The following is a 14,652-nucleotide window of genomic DNA, read 5'->3' on the forward strand; positions in this document are numbered from 1 at the left end:
ACCTTTTTAGATAAAGCAATTTTCTTAACATACATGTGCCTTAGTTTCATTTTTAACAAATCAGGGTTAATAACAGTGAACTTGGGTTCATATTGTTATTTTTAGTGTTGAAGAATAAATAAATGTAAAAAATCATAGAGCACCTGGCTCATAAGAGTTTCTGTGGTGTTAGCTGCTATTGTATTATTGATATTTATCTTCAGGTGCAGTAGAGATGATGGGTGGAACCAGTGACAGCACCCAAAACCATTTCATCCTTTTGGGTTTTTCTGACGGTCCCCATCTGGAGAAGATGCTATTTGTGGTCATTTCGAATGCATATCTCCTGACCCTGGTGGGCAACACCACAATAATCCTCGTGTCCCAGCTAGACCCCTACTTCCAAAAACCCATGTACTTCTTCCTTACCCATCTGTCCTTCCTGGACCTCAGTTTCACCACCACTTCCACCCCACAGCTTCTCTCTAACCTTAGTGGACGTGACAAAACCATCAGCTACACTGGCTGTGCTATCCAGCTCTTCCTGTTCCTGGGTCTTGGTGGCGTGGAGTGCCTGCTCCTTGCTGTCATGGCGCATGACTGGTTTGTTGCAGTCTGCAATCCCCTACACTACACGGTAACACGAATCCAAGGCTCTGCCGGGGATTAGTATCTGTGGCCTGGGATTGTGGGGTGGCCAACTCCTTGGCCATGTCTCCAATGACCTTGCACTTATCCCGTTGTGGACGCAGCAGTGTGAACCACTTCCTGTGTGAGATGCCGGCCCTGATCAGGATGGCCTGTGTCGACAGCGTGACCATTGAAGGCACTGTGTTTGTCCTGGCAGTGAGCATTGTGCTCTCACCCCTAGTTTTAATCCTGGTCTACGTCTACATTGTGAGGGCTGTGTTACAAAGTCAGTCTGCATCAGAGAGGCAAAAGGTCTTCAACACTTGTGGCTCCCATCTCACTGTGGTATCGCTCTTCTATGGAAACATCATTTACATGTACATGCAACCAGGAAACAGCTCCTCCCAGGATCAAGGCAAGTTCCTCACCCTTTTCCATAACATTGTCACCCCATTCCTGAATCCCCTGATCTACACCCTCAGAAACAAAGATGTGAAGGGGGCACTGAGGAGACTGCTGCTGGGTAATGGAGAGGTTAGAAAGCAGTAAGGACAAGAAAAACACCTCAAGTCAACAACTCACACCCATGGCCTGAATGCCAGATCCAACAAGGATCACTGAAAAAATCTGGAAGTGTTGGATCCATTCTGGTCTTGGATTATGGCTCCCTACTTATTTGCCTTTCCCTATATTTCTAGAAAAGTACTAAAATTCCAAAACTATGTGTCTCGATGTGTGTGCTGAAGAACATATGTAATACCCCAAACCTCTATATTATCTATAAGTATGTCCAAAGAGCAAAGGGAAATAAAGAATTATAAAGGTGAGCCTCTCAATTTACACCAGAGTGCTAAATAGGAAACAGGTTTTTCTAATCAGAGATATTTATTGTGTGTTTGTTTTTAATTCATTAACTGCATTCTGGGTTTTTAAGCCAGATGAATCACAAGTCTTCTACTGCTGTTGCTCTTGCCTTAGACCAGCTGTGTGTGTCCATTATCTGGCAGCAATTAAATGTGGAAATTCAGCACAAATTTGTGTTTTCCACTTCCAACTTGTGTCCCAAGGTTTTCATACACTCTTGTTTTTTTTTCCTACTCTTACCCAATATTTGTTATTATCCTCAGACTCTTGTCTGAAAGTCTACTGAAACCAATAAATTAATTTATAATAATGATATCTGAGTCATTTATATCTAAAATTATCTTTAAAAATGATGCATAGGCTTTTTAAATCCTAAAGTGTTGATAGTTCTCAGGTATATTTTTCTTACATTATTGAGAAGAACCTCATCCTCATTAAGTTCCTGCAATACATCAGGTATTTTAAAATCATCTGATCTCCCCAGTATTGGTCTGAGAAGATATTTTTCTCAAGGTGAATTGAATAAGAGATGTATTCCATGTTCTAATTTGTAATTCTTGATGTTTCTACTGTGACATGATATATTTAAAGTTTATTTTAATGAAAATATCTAAATTATATAATTTTCAAATGTAAAATGCAATGATAATTACATTCAAAATATTGTGCTACCATCAACTGATCTGCTACCCAAACTTACTCATCACCTGAAACAGAAACTCTGTATTTGCTATGCATTAACTTCTTATCTTTGCCCCAATCCCTCACAACCTATAATCTACTTTCTGTCTCCACGTATTTTCTAATTTTAGGTATTTCATATAAGGTAAATCATGCAATATATGGCATTTTGAGCCTGGTTTATTTTACTCAAAATCATGTCTTCAAGGTTGTAGCATATGCTAAATCTTCATTCCTTTCTGTAGTTGAGTATTATTCTATAGGATGAATATACCATGATTGTACATCCATTTATCTGTTGATGAACACTTGGATTGTGTCTACTTTTTGACTATTGTCAAATTATTGTGACTAATTTTGCTTTGAGAATTAGTATACAAATATCTCCTCAAATCTCTGTTTTCAGTTCTTTAGGGTACATAACTAAAAATGAGATTGCCAGTTAATATGGTAATTCAATATTTATCTTTCTGAGAAACTCCAAAACTGTTTTCCAAAGCAGCTGCATCATTTTACATTCTCACCACCAATATACGAGATCTTCTAATTCTCTGCAGCCTCACCAATCTTCCTTATTTTATGTTTATTAATCATAGCCATCCTAGGAGATATGACGTGGTATCTCATGACAGTTTTGAAATCTTTTGGTTTTTATTAAGTCTTTGGACAGACGAAAGCATGGTCCTGTATATCCCTTATCTTCTAAGAACCTTGCTGCTGGGGAGAAAAACCACACAGGACAAAATTTCACCAAAATAACAAAAAACAAAACCAGCACAATCAAATAGCCAATTAAAGGTTGTCATATACCAAAAACGGGTTGGTTTTTATAATGGGAATTTATTAGGTTAAAAGCTTACAGTTCTGAGACTGTGTAAGTGTGCAAATCAAGGCATCATCAAGAGATGCCATCTCACTAAGTTGTAGCTGTCTGTGATCAGACACATGGTAGGGCATCCTAGCTGCTCCTATAGCCTCTGGAGTACAACCTTGAGCAATTAAGTCTATGGTTCAATCTCTTTCAACCTCTTGAGGACCACTTTCCATGCCTGTGTGCTCTGCTGGTCCCAGCCTCTTGGTTTTCTCTGTCTCTGACACTTTTTTCTTGTGCCTTCTTTCAGTTCTCCATTTATGAAGGACCCAAGCAAGAAGGCCAAGACCCATTCATGCTTCAAAACCTCCCAACTGAATCCAATCTAATTAAATGGGTCCCACATCCACAGTAATGGACCAATTTAAGAATATAATTTTCTCTGGCCCACAAAAGGCTCAAACCAACCCAAAAGGTAATTCTAAACTTAGCTGTCTATGGAAGTTATCCACAGGAGCTGCAAATTTTTACATTCCTACCAGCAATGAATGAGGATTTCTATTTCTTTACATCCTCTCCAATGCTTGTATTTTTCTGATTTTTTAATAGCTCTTCTAGTGGTTGTGAAATGTGGTTTTGATTTGCATTTCCCTAATAGACAATGATTTTGAGAATCTTTTCATGTGTTTTTTTTCAGTCATTTTATATCCTCTTGACAAATGTCTTTTCAATTCTTTTTGTCCATTTTTTAAATTGTCTTTTTATTGTTGCATTGTAGGATTTCTTTATATATTTTAGACAATAAACCGTTACTGATATGTGGTTTCCAAGTATTCTCTCCATTGAGTAGGCTTGTCTTCCATTTTTGTTACACTTTTATGTTCAAAATATTTTGAGGACATGGTATTTATTTTTTTTCTTTTGTGCCTTGCATAAAGTCAAAGAAATAATGGCCTAATAAAAGATCATGAAGATGCTCCCCTATATTTCCTTCCAGAGGTTTTATGGTTGTGGTTCTTATATTTAGGTATTTGATTCATTTTGAGCTAATTTTGTTTATAGGGTGAGATAGGGTCCACCTTTTTTTTTTTTTTCTTGGCCTATGGCTATCCACTTCCTCTAGTATCATTGTTTGAAGATACTGTTATCTCCTAGATTAGTGGATTTTCCAGCCTTCACAAAAGGCTGTAGAAGTCAGGAACTATTTCTGAACTCTCAGATTTCATTGGTTGATATATCTATCATTGTGCCAGTACTGTGTTATTTTACACTGTAGCTTTGTAATAAGCTTTAATGCAAGAAAGTGCAAGTTTTCCAATGCCATTCTTCTCTTTCATGATGTTTTTGGTTAATTGGTACACCATCAACCTTCCAAATAAACTTGACATTTGGCTTTTCCATGTCTGCAAAGTAGGCTTGGAAATATCGATTGGGATAGAGTTGAATCTATAAATAATTTTGGATAGTTTGGACATCTTAACAATATTCAGTCTTTCAGTTGATAAACACAAAATGCCCTTTCATTTGTTTAGGTCATCTTTGATTAATTTTATCAATGCTTTATAGTTCTCTGTGTATAAGTCCTTTACATCCTTGGGTAAGTTTATTCACAGATATTTGAGTCTTTACTTGATATTATTAATGGATTCTTTTTTATTTGTTTCCTTCTCAGATTGCTCATTACTGGCATAATGATGTACTGATTTTTTGAGTGTTAATCTTTTACCTCACCATTTTGCTGAATTTGTTTTTATATCTCGTTCCATGTAGTAGATTTTTCAGGACTCGTTATATATAGGATCATATCATCTGCAAAAATTATTGAAAGTCTTACTTATTCCTTTCCAATTGGAATGCCTTTTAATTCTCTTTTTTCTTTTCTTTTCTTTTTTTGCCTGTTAAGGCTAGAACTTCCAGTACAATTTGAAATGACAGTGGTAAGACTGGGCATCCTTGTCTTTTTCCAGATATTAGAGGGAAAGCTTTAGTTTTTCACCAATAAATATTATGTTCCCTGTGGGTTTTTCATAGATGCCTTGTATCATGTTGAAGAAATTTCCTTTGATTGCTATATTTCAAAGTGTTTTTATCAAGGATGCTGGATATTACCCAGTGACTTTTTTGCATCAATCAAAATGATCGAATGTTTGTTCCTTTGTTTTGTTAATGTGGCATATTTATTAATTGATTTTCACGTGTTGAAGCACCCTTGCATACTTGGCATAAAACCTGCTTGATCATGGTACATAATTATTTTATTTTATTTTTATTTTTAATAAAACTTTTAAAAATTTTTGAAGAAACTTAGATTATATAAATGTTATACAAAAAATATAGGGGATTCTCAAAAGCCCTGATCTCTAGCTGTCTCGCATTTTCCAGCATCAACAACATCCGTCATTACTGTGGTACATTTGCCACAACTGATGAACACGTCTTAGAGCATTGCCACTAAGCATGGATTATAGTTTATATTGTAGTTCACTCTCTCCTGCACATTTTTGCAAGTTATTACATTGTATACAATGGCCTACATCTGTTATTGCAATGTCATTCAGGATAACTCTGCAATACCAAAAATAAATTACACGTATTTTTCCCCCCTCCTCCTCTCAGAACTTCCAGTGGCCACTACCTCCACATCCATGATAAATTACTTCCATTGCTAGATCACAAGTCTGCAACAGAACAACTGTAAGGCTACTCTAGTCCATTATCCATTCCCCAGTCCTGAGGATTCTGTGATGGTGATGCCAGCTACCTGTAATTGAGAGGGAGCTTTGATTTCATGGGGCAGATGGATGGGACTTTTTTGTTTGCACTTGCAAACACTCTGTTGCTTGAGGTGGTCATTGACTATCTTCATCTCCTTGTTAGATGTCTTGTGTGAATCAACATACATCTATAAACTCGACTAAATATAGGTTCAAATAGAGAGGCAGAAGAACTATGTTCAGGGAAAACACAACTGAGTCCAACTCTATCACTCTGGGGAGCATAAATTCCAAAGTAGGGACCAGTGGCAGGATGCCAAACTCCTGAGCTGTCTGCCCTGCATACAGTGTCTGGATGTCTCTAGAGCCTCAGGAACCCTGCTACTTGTGGTAATAATTACTTTGGCAGTCAATGAATTCCTTCTGAGACATGCATAAGCGTAACCTCTGGGATGACCTTCCCACTTACTTTTAAGTCTCTTAGCCATATTAACTCTTTACCTTTCCCCATTTTGCTCAAGGTATTTTTCAAGTTGCATTACTAGTTGGTGCTTGATAGTAATACCTCAGTGCCAGGAATGCTCATCCCCAGGAGTCATGTACCAGGCTGGGGGGAAGGTAATGCATTTATATGCTGAGTTTGGCTTACAGAGAGACCATATTTGAGCAACAAGGTGGTTCTCTGGAGGTAACTCTTAGGCACTCTACAATACCATGTTAAGTTTCAATTTCAAAAATAAAGGTCTCTAAGTACAGCCATCACAATCAAGGAACCAGAAGTGGTCCATCCTCCTTAACTGTTCACTGCTCCTGTACTCAGGGAATTCTTATTTTCCATGAGAATGTGGCAGAGCTGTCCAGGAGGTGAATTAGACATTTCTTTTGTTATTGTGTGAATCTCCACCCACTGTGAAAATGCCCCATGAACATTTGAACACACTCATATGCTTTATAGGTATGCTTCAGGTGAATGTCCTCACATCCATCCCCCATCTCTGACTCACCATACCAATGATCCTCCCCTGCCACATTTGTAACACTTCTGTGATCCAAAACATCTTCAAAATTGAAACCAACAAAATAACCAAATGCAATTAATAGGAAAATGCTATAGTGATGATAGTTTTAAAAATAATAAATAAATTACAAAATATTTAAAGTTTGAAATAATTAAAAAATATATATATTTAAAATGGCATTATATCTTTCATCAGTGTAAGATTATCATTATCTTAAAGTGTTGGTGAATTCAATTTGCAAGAATTTTGTTATGGGCTTTTGCATCTATACTCATAGCAGAAATTGGTCTATAAATTTCAATTCTTGTGTAGTAATTTTATCTGGCCTTCATATTAGGTTGTGTTCCTTCTGACTTTTTGGAATTGTTTGAGCAGGATTGATATTATTCTTGGAATGATTGGGAAAATTTGCCTGTGAATCTGGTTGGACCTGGGTTATTTTTTTGGGGGGGGGGAAGACTTTGTTATGACTAATTCAATTTCTTTACTTGTAATTGTTCTGTTTATATCTTCTATTTCTTTTAGAGTCAGTGTAGGTTTTTTTTGCATTACTAGGATTTTTTCCATTTCATCTAGGTCATCTAATATGTTGTCATATAGTTGTTCATAGTTTCTTCTTATGATATTTTTTCATTTCTGTGTAGCAATATCCCCCCTTCCATATTTTATTTATTTTTGTCTTCTTTGATTTGTTTTTAAATCTACCTAGCAAAAAGTTTGCCAATTGTAATGATCTTTTCCAAGAACCAACTTTTGGCCTTGTTAATGGTATCTAGTTTTTTGTTTTTGGGTTTTTTTTTTCTTATGTATTTTCAATTTAATTGATTTCTGTTCTAATATTTATTAATTCTATCCTTTGTTTGCTTTGGGTTTAGTTTGCTGTTCTTTCACTAGTTCCTTTAGCTTTGCAGTTAGGTCTTCATAATAGCTCTTTCTTCTTTTTGAAATAATCAATTTGGGAAATAAATTTCCCTCAGAACTGCCTTTGCTGCATCCCATAAATTTTTTTTAAATATATTTTTTATTTTTTAAAGATACTTAGATTACATGAAATGTTACACAAATAATTATAAGGGATTACCATATGTTCCACTCCCCACACCTCCCACCCTTCCCCATATTAACAACTTCTTTTATTAATGTGGTACATTTATTGCGAATGATGAACACATTTGGAGGATTGTCACTCAGCATGGATTATAGTTTATATTGTAGTTTACACTCTCTCTTTACTCAGTTCTGGAGGTTATGGCAGGATATATAATGACCTGTATTTGTCATTGCAATGTCATTCAGGACTGTTCCAAGTCTTGGAACAGGACTGTTCCGAGTCCCCAAAATGCCCCCTTATTACACCTCCTTTTCCATCTCCCTGCCTTCAGCACATCCAGTGGCTACTCTTTCTATATCAATGATATAACTTCTTCCATTGCTAGGGTCACAATAACTTTTGGTATGGTGTTCTTGTTTTCATTCATCTCAAGATACTTAATGATTTCCCTTGCAATTTCTTCTATGACTCACTGATTCTTTAAGAGACTATTTAAATTCCATATATTTTTTGGGTTTTCCATTTCTTCAACCGTTATCAATTTCTGGCTTCTTTCCATTATCATCAGAAAAGGTGATTTTTATGATTTATCTTTCTAAATTAATTGAGAACTTTTTAGTAACTAAACTTTGGCCTAACCTGGACCATGAACCATGTATCCTTGAGAAAAATGAATATTCTGCTGATATGATATACGATGTTCTATATGTATCTGTTAGGTCAAGTTTGTTTTTCATAATTTTAAGGTCTGTTTCCTTATTGATCTTCTGTCTAGGTGTTTTATCTATTGATGAGTGATGTGTTTATGTCTTCAAATATTATTGTATAGGTATCAATTACTTCTTTCAGTTTTGTAAATTTTTGCCTCATGTATTTTGGTGAACCATGGTTAGATGCATAAATATTCATTATTGTTATTTCTTCCGAGTGGATTCCCACTATTAGTATACAGTCCTACTTTCCCAGTTATAACAGTTTTAGACTTAACAGATTTTTTTCTGTAATTAATATAGCTACCCCAGCCTTTTTAGTTATTTGCATGGAATATCTTTTTCTATTCTTTCACATTCTATCTATTTCCATTTTTCCATTTAAGGAGAGTCTCCTGTAAACAACACAGAGTTTAATCAAGGTTTTTAACCTAATCTCTGTCTTTTGATTGGGGAGTTTAATCAGATAATATTCAGTGTTTTTACTGTAAATCTGGTATTTACTTCAGCCATTATGTCCTTAGGTTTTTATGTCATATTTTTTCTATCTCTTTTCCTTTACTGAATCCTCTTTTTCTGTATAGGTGATGTCTTGTTATGTATCTGACTGGTCCATTTCTCATTTGTTTCTTTATATATGTATTTAAATACCTACTTTGTGGCTACCTTGGGGTTTACAACACAACCAATATCTATTATCAAGTAATTCGACCAGAAACTAACGTTTCCCTTATTTATATATTTTGTCTCACTTTATAGTTTGCCTGTCCATTATCAGGAAATATACCTTTCTCTTATCCAATTGTATTCTGACTCTTATAAGAATTATAGTATGGAGTTATATGTTGAGGAAACAATATACTTGTGTATTGCTCTTACCCTTTTATTTACCTTTATGGAAAATCTTCACTTCTTCACCCTAATCCAAGCTACTTTCTCCTTTCATTTCCTTTCACCATGAATAAATCCCAGTAGTATTTCTTGTAGGGGAAGTCTTTTGATGATGAACTCTCAGTTTCAGTTTATCTGTGAATATTTTAAACCCTCCATCATTTGTGAATGACATTTTAACCAGATAAATACTGTTCATCTGTCAGTTGTTTTCTCTTTCCGTACCTTAAATATATCATACCACTGAATTCTTGCTTCCTTGGTTTCTGATGAGAATTCAGCACTTATCTTATTGATGACCTTTGCATGAGACATTGCTTTTTTTTTTTTGCTGCCTTCAGAATTATATTTTTATCTTTGGCATTTGTTACTTTGATTAGTATGTGTCTTGGAGTAAATCTTTTAGATTAATTCTATTGGCAGTGCATTGTGCTTCTTAGACATATAAATTAATATCTTTGATATGAGTTGAGAAATATTTGGCCATTATTTCCTCAAATAATTTTTCTTCCCTTTTCCCTTTCCTTCTTCGTCTAGGATACCCATGATACATGTATTTGTGTGTCACATTCTGTTACTGAATCCATGAGACCCTGCTCAATTTTTTCTATTATTTTCTCTATCTGCCCTTCTGACTGTATTATTTTGAATGTGCTATCTGCTAGTTTGAATGTTCTTTCTTCTGAATGTTCGAATTTCCTTTTGTATTCCTCTATTGGGTATCTTTCTCTATTTTGTACATTTCATCCCCCAAATTTTGTTTCTTTTGTAATGTTAAATTCTTCTATATGCTAACACATTGTCGTCTTTATATCCTTTAGCTCTATTGACATGTTTTCTTTTATCTTCTTGAATTTATTCAGGATATTTCTTTGAAATTTTTGAGTAGCTGCAAAAAAATCTTTGTCTACTCTGAAGTTTTAGTTTGTCATTTAAACAGAGACTTTTTTTCATATACCTTACTATGGTTTTTGAATTTTGCACTTCTTTGGGCATCTGATTACCTTGATGCATTAATTCTATAGTTCTGTTTCTCCATGTTGATCTCTTTTATTGAGTAGCTTTGTGTGAACAATCTTTTGTGATGTTTGGTCCAATTTATATGAGACGATTGTAGTATCCCTTAACTGTTAATTCTTTCTCAGCAATGCCATTCAGGATTATCCCCAAATTCCAAAAATGTCCCCATATTACACCTGGGTTCCTTCTTGCGTTCCTCAGACTCTCCAGTGGCCACAGCCTCCACATCAATAATATAATTTCTTGCATCGGTCAAATCGTAGTAAGTCTATAGTAGAATACCAGTGAGTCTACTTTGCTCCATAATTCATTCCCCTATCCTGAGGATTATGGGATGGTGATGCCCACACTACCTCTAATTAGGAGGTGGCTTCAATCCCACATGGCTGATGGAAGGTAATCTCTTGCTTGAAGTTATAGACTCTCTTGATTCCATGTAATAATGGTTATCCATCGTCTCCTACTTGTTAGTTGTCCTGGGTGAGTCCAATGAATAGAGTGGGTTTTGCAACTCAGTTGAGATTCAGGGCCAGGTTGTACATGGAGACCCTAAAGATTTAAATCTCTTGGACATACATTTACCAACTATAATACTAATTATATGTTCAAATAAAAGGGAAAGTAGAGCCATGTGTAGGGAGATCACAATCATATCCAACTCTGCCACACTGGGGAGCATCTATTCCAAAATAGGTCCAAATGGCAAGGCACCAAACTCCTGAGCTATCTGTCCAGACTATAGTGTCTGGATGCCTCCATAGCCCTCAGGAGCCCATATATTTGTGGAAGTACCTGTTTTCGTTATCAATGAAATCCTGCTGAGATGTGCATATGTGTAATCTCTGGAATGAACTCCTAACTCACTTTGAAGTCTCTTAGCCATATAAACACATTTGTCTTTATGCTTTCCCCCTTTTGATCAAGGTCTTTTTCCTGTTGTATTGCTGGTTGGAGCTGAGAGTAATCCCTCAGTGCCAGGGAGGCTCATCCTTAAGAGTCATGTCCCATGCTAGAGGGAAGTTACTGCATTTATATGTTGAGTTTGGCTTAGAGAGAGGCTGCATTTGAGCAACACGGAGGGTCTCAGGAGGTAACTCTTAAATACCCTATAATATCAGACTAAGTTTTAATTTCAAATGTAATGGATCATAAGCACAGCCCTCAATATCAAGGGCCCATCAATAGACATCTTCCACTTGTCATTGCCCCTGTACTTGGTGGATTCTTGCTGTTCAAATAGAGAACAGGGCAGATCTCCCCAGGATGGGAATTTTATATTCTTTTGGTTATTGTGTGGATTTCCACCCTCAGTGAAAATGCTCCATGAACACTTGAACACATTTATATGCCTTATATGCATGCTCAGGTGAACTTTTTCCAAAGTATCTCCTATCACTGATACTGTGCATCAGTGATCCTCCCTAGCCATAATTGTAGCCCTTCTGTGATCCTAAACTTCTTCAAACTACAATATAAGCTATTATCCACACAGTGCAGCAATGCTCCAAAATGAATTCACCAAATGCAATGAATGTGCCACAATGATGAAAGAGGTTTTTTTTTTTTTTTATGTGGGAGGAGTGGGGGTGTGGGGTGTGAGGTATATGGGAACCTGATATTTTTTAATGTAACATTTTTTGGGATCTATGTATCATCAAAAAATACAATAAAAAAGAAGCCAATAAAATAGCCAAATATAAATAATAGTTTTAAAAATATGAAATAAAATTTTAAAAATAAAACATATAAATCTTATGAAATTTGGGGATAATGAAAAATAATGAAAAATATTTAAATTATTTTTGAAGTTTTTCCTTTCACCACTGTAAGATCTATTGTCCTGTATGTAAAAGAATTTTTCTTTCATTTATTCCCCCAGTGTTTTATTTTTCCTTTTTGTCTTCAAAGAAGTTTTACTTTACAGAAAATCATGTACAAAATACAGGGAAATCCCATATACCCAACATCCCTCCTCTTTTCCCCCTTCCCCTATTAATAATATTTTAATGTGAATGGTACATTTGTTACTACTGATGTCAAAATATTGAAACATAGCTACTAATCATGGTGAAAAGTTTACATTATGTTTTAACTTTTGGATGATATACTTTTATGAATTTTTATGAAATTTAACACAACCTGTATTCATTATTGTGATATCATATAGAACACTTCCATCACCCCTAAATGCCTCCTGTACCATTTGTTCTATCCCTCTTTCTGCCATCCCTCCCCCCAGGGACCCATGACAATTACCAAAATTCACTTCTTGAAGGACAAGTTTCATATTTACTAGCAACAGCACTGAGCGCTGGACACACTTTTCTGTCCTCCCCTATCAGGCACTACCCATGCTTCTGACAGACTCTCCTCCCATTTGAGAACATAGTAGGCACCCCAGGATAGAGTCCAACACATTCAAGCTCAAAATTTGGTCTCAGGGGGCAGGGCAAGATGGTGGCTGAGTGAGCGCACCTGATATTCTCTCCTGCAAAGAAGCAGCTGGGCAGCATTTGAAATTCTTCAGGACCAGGCTGTTTCAGGATTTTGCAGGGCAGGAGGTGTCTGGACATCGATTTTGTGGGAAGGTAACAGAGAAAATTCATGTATAAGATAAAATTGAGGTTCTATTACATGGAGGTGGGGGCTGCGCGCAGGACGCTCCCTCCTGGGGTGGGTGGAGCCATGGCACTGGCGCTGCAGCGGCGATTTCTGGAGGCTCTGTGGTACTGGGGAATTCATAAGCCCCGAGCGGCCTATTGGGGGGCTAACAGGGCAGGAGGCCTTTGCAGACTGATTTGGGGAGACAAATGGGAGTTTTATTGTGAGGCGGGTAATATTTGATTGCGGACACAAATAATAGCGCTTCTGGCTAGAGCCCTGCCCCCAAGGCCAGCTGCCAATCTGCAGCACTTTTAAATTATTGCAATAAAGAGACGTCACCAGGAGGCTGTTTCAGGGACTGGCAGGGTGGGAGACGTCTGGAAGCCAATTAGGGGAATATTTTGCAAAGCATGGGAATTTCGATTTCAGACTCTGATATCGGCATTTCCGGCTGGGGCCCCTCCCCCTGGGCCTGGCTACTGATCTGCAGCATCATTAAATTGGCTACAGTGTAGAGGCGCCCCCAGGTGGCAGTTTTGGGGGTTTACAGGGCGGGAGGTGTCCTGAAGTCGAATTGGTAATACAGCCACAGAAGAGACCTGAGAGGGTGAATTACGGGGTTCTGACACATAGGTCAGAGTTTGCAGATGTGACCTCCCCCATAGGGCTGGCACCCAGCTGTGGGGATCCCTGAAGGCTGTGCTGCACTGCAGTGCTCCCAGGCTCCCTGTTAACCATATTTGAGGTTGCCAGGTCTGAGTCCCCGAAACCCTGGTGGCCCACACCCCAGAGACTCACACCTCTTCAGTCTGCAATATCACAGACTTTCCATCCCTGAATCCATCATGCCCTGAGGTCCATCTGAGGTCCTTGAATGTCCTAGCCCTCAACGTTTGCATTTTTTCTTTTTTGTTTTTTTGTTTTTATTTTATTTTTTATTTTTTATTGTCCTGATTGCTAACATTGCATTATCTCCTAGTCTTTTCTCCCATCGTATCCCCCAAAGTCTTTTTTTTCTCTCTCTCTCTCTGGTCCCTCATTTCTTCTTATTTTATTTTATCTTAATTATACAATAGGTGCTGCAGGGAACACCTCATATTTGCTGGGTTTCCTCATCCTCCAATGCCTCATTTCTGTGTGAACTGATTTGGCTACGTACACTATCCCCTTTCCCCTACATCTTGATATCCTCCATCATCTACTATCTCTCCTATATTCCACCTCCCTTTCTTTGATCCCCAAAATGTCTAACTCTTAATTTCTAATAGATTGTTTTGTTTTCTGTCTTTTATCCACTCTTGAAACTATTGGCTTTCTTTTCTCTGTCTCTCTCTCACGAAAACACTAGCTTTTTAATCATACCATATTCATCCCATATTCAGTCAACTATCTCATTATAGGTACTCTAACTACTGCTATAACTCTACACAACTTACATGAATCTAATATCCATCCTCCCAGATCTCATATTGCTGCTCAGTTAACATTTATTACCTATACTACTTTACACATTTTCCTTGCTTACACAATTGCCTTTCCCCGGCCCTAATACTTTCCTTCAAAGTGAACTCAGCCAGCAATAAGAAATTAGAATAAGAAGAACAAAGTGACAAAGAGAAGATATAACACTTATGCAAAAACAACAGCTAATTAATACCCAAGACTAGACAAAGAAGCT

General features: G+C 37.0%; 1 protein-coding gene across 1 annotated transcript; it reads left to right on the top strand.

Moving 5' to 3' along the window:
• Nucleotides 1-217: 217 nt before the first annotated feature.
• LOC131276924 (olfactory receptor 2W3-like) lies at nucleotides 218-1,158 on the top strand. Its single transcript, XM_058290536.1, is given in 2 exon segments — nucleotides 218-617; nucleotides 620-1,158. Coding segments are annotated over 2 exon segments (939 nt in total).
• Nucleotides 1,159-14,652: the final 13,494 nt, after the last annotated feature.

This window comes from Dasypus novemcinctus, chromosome 30 (genome assembly GCF_030445035.2).
Source record: "Dasypus novemcinctus isolate mDasNov1 chromosome 30, mDasNov1.1.hap2, whole genome shotgun sequence".
In the NCBI taxonomy this organism is placed as follows: Eukaryota; Metazoa; Chordata; class Mammalia; order Cingulata; family Dasypodidae; genus Dasypus; species Dasypus novemcinctus.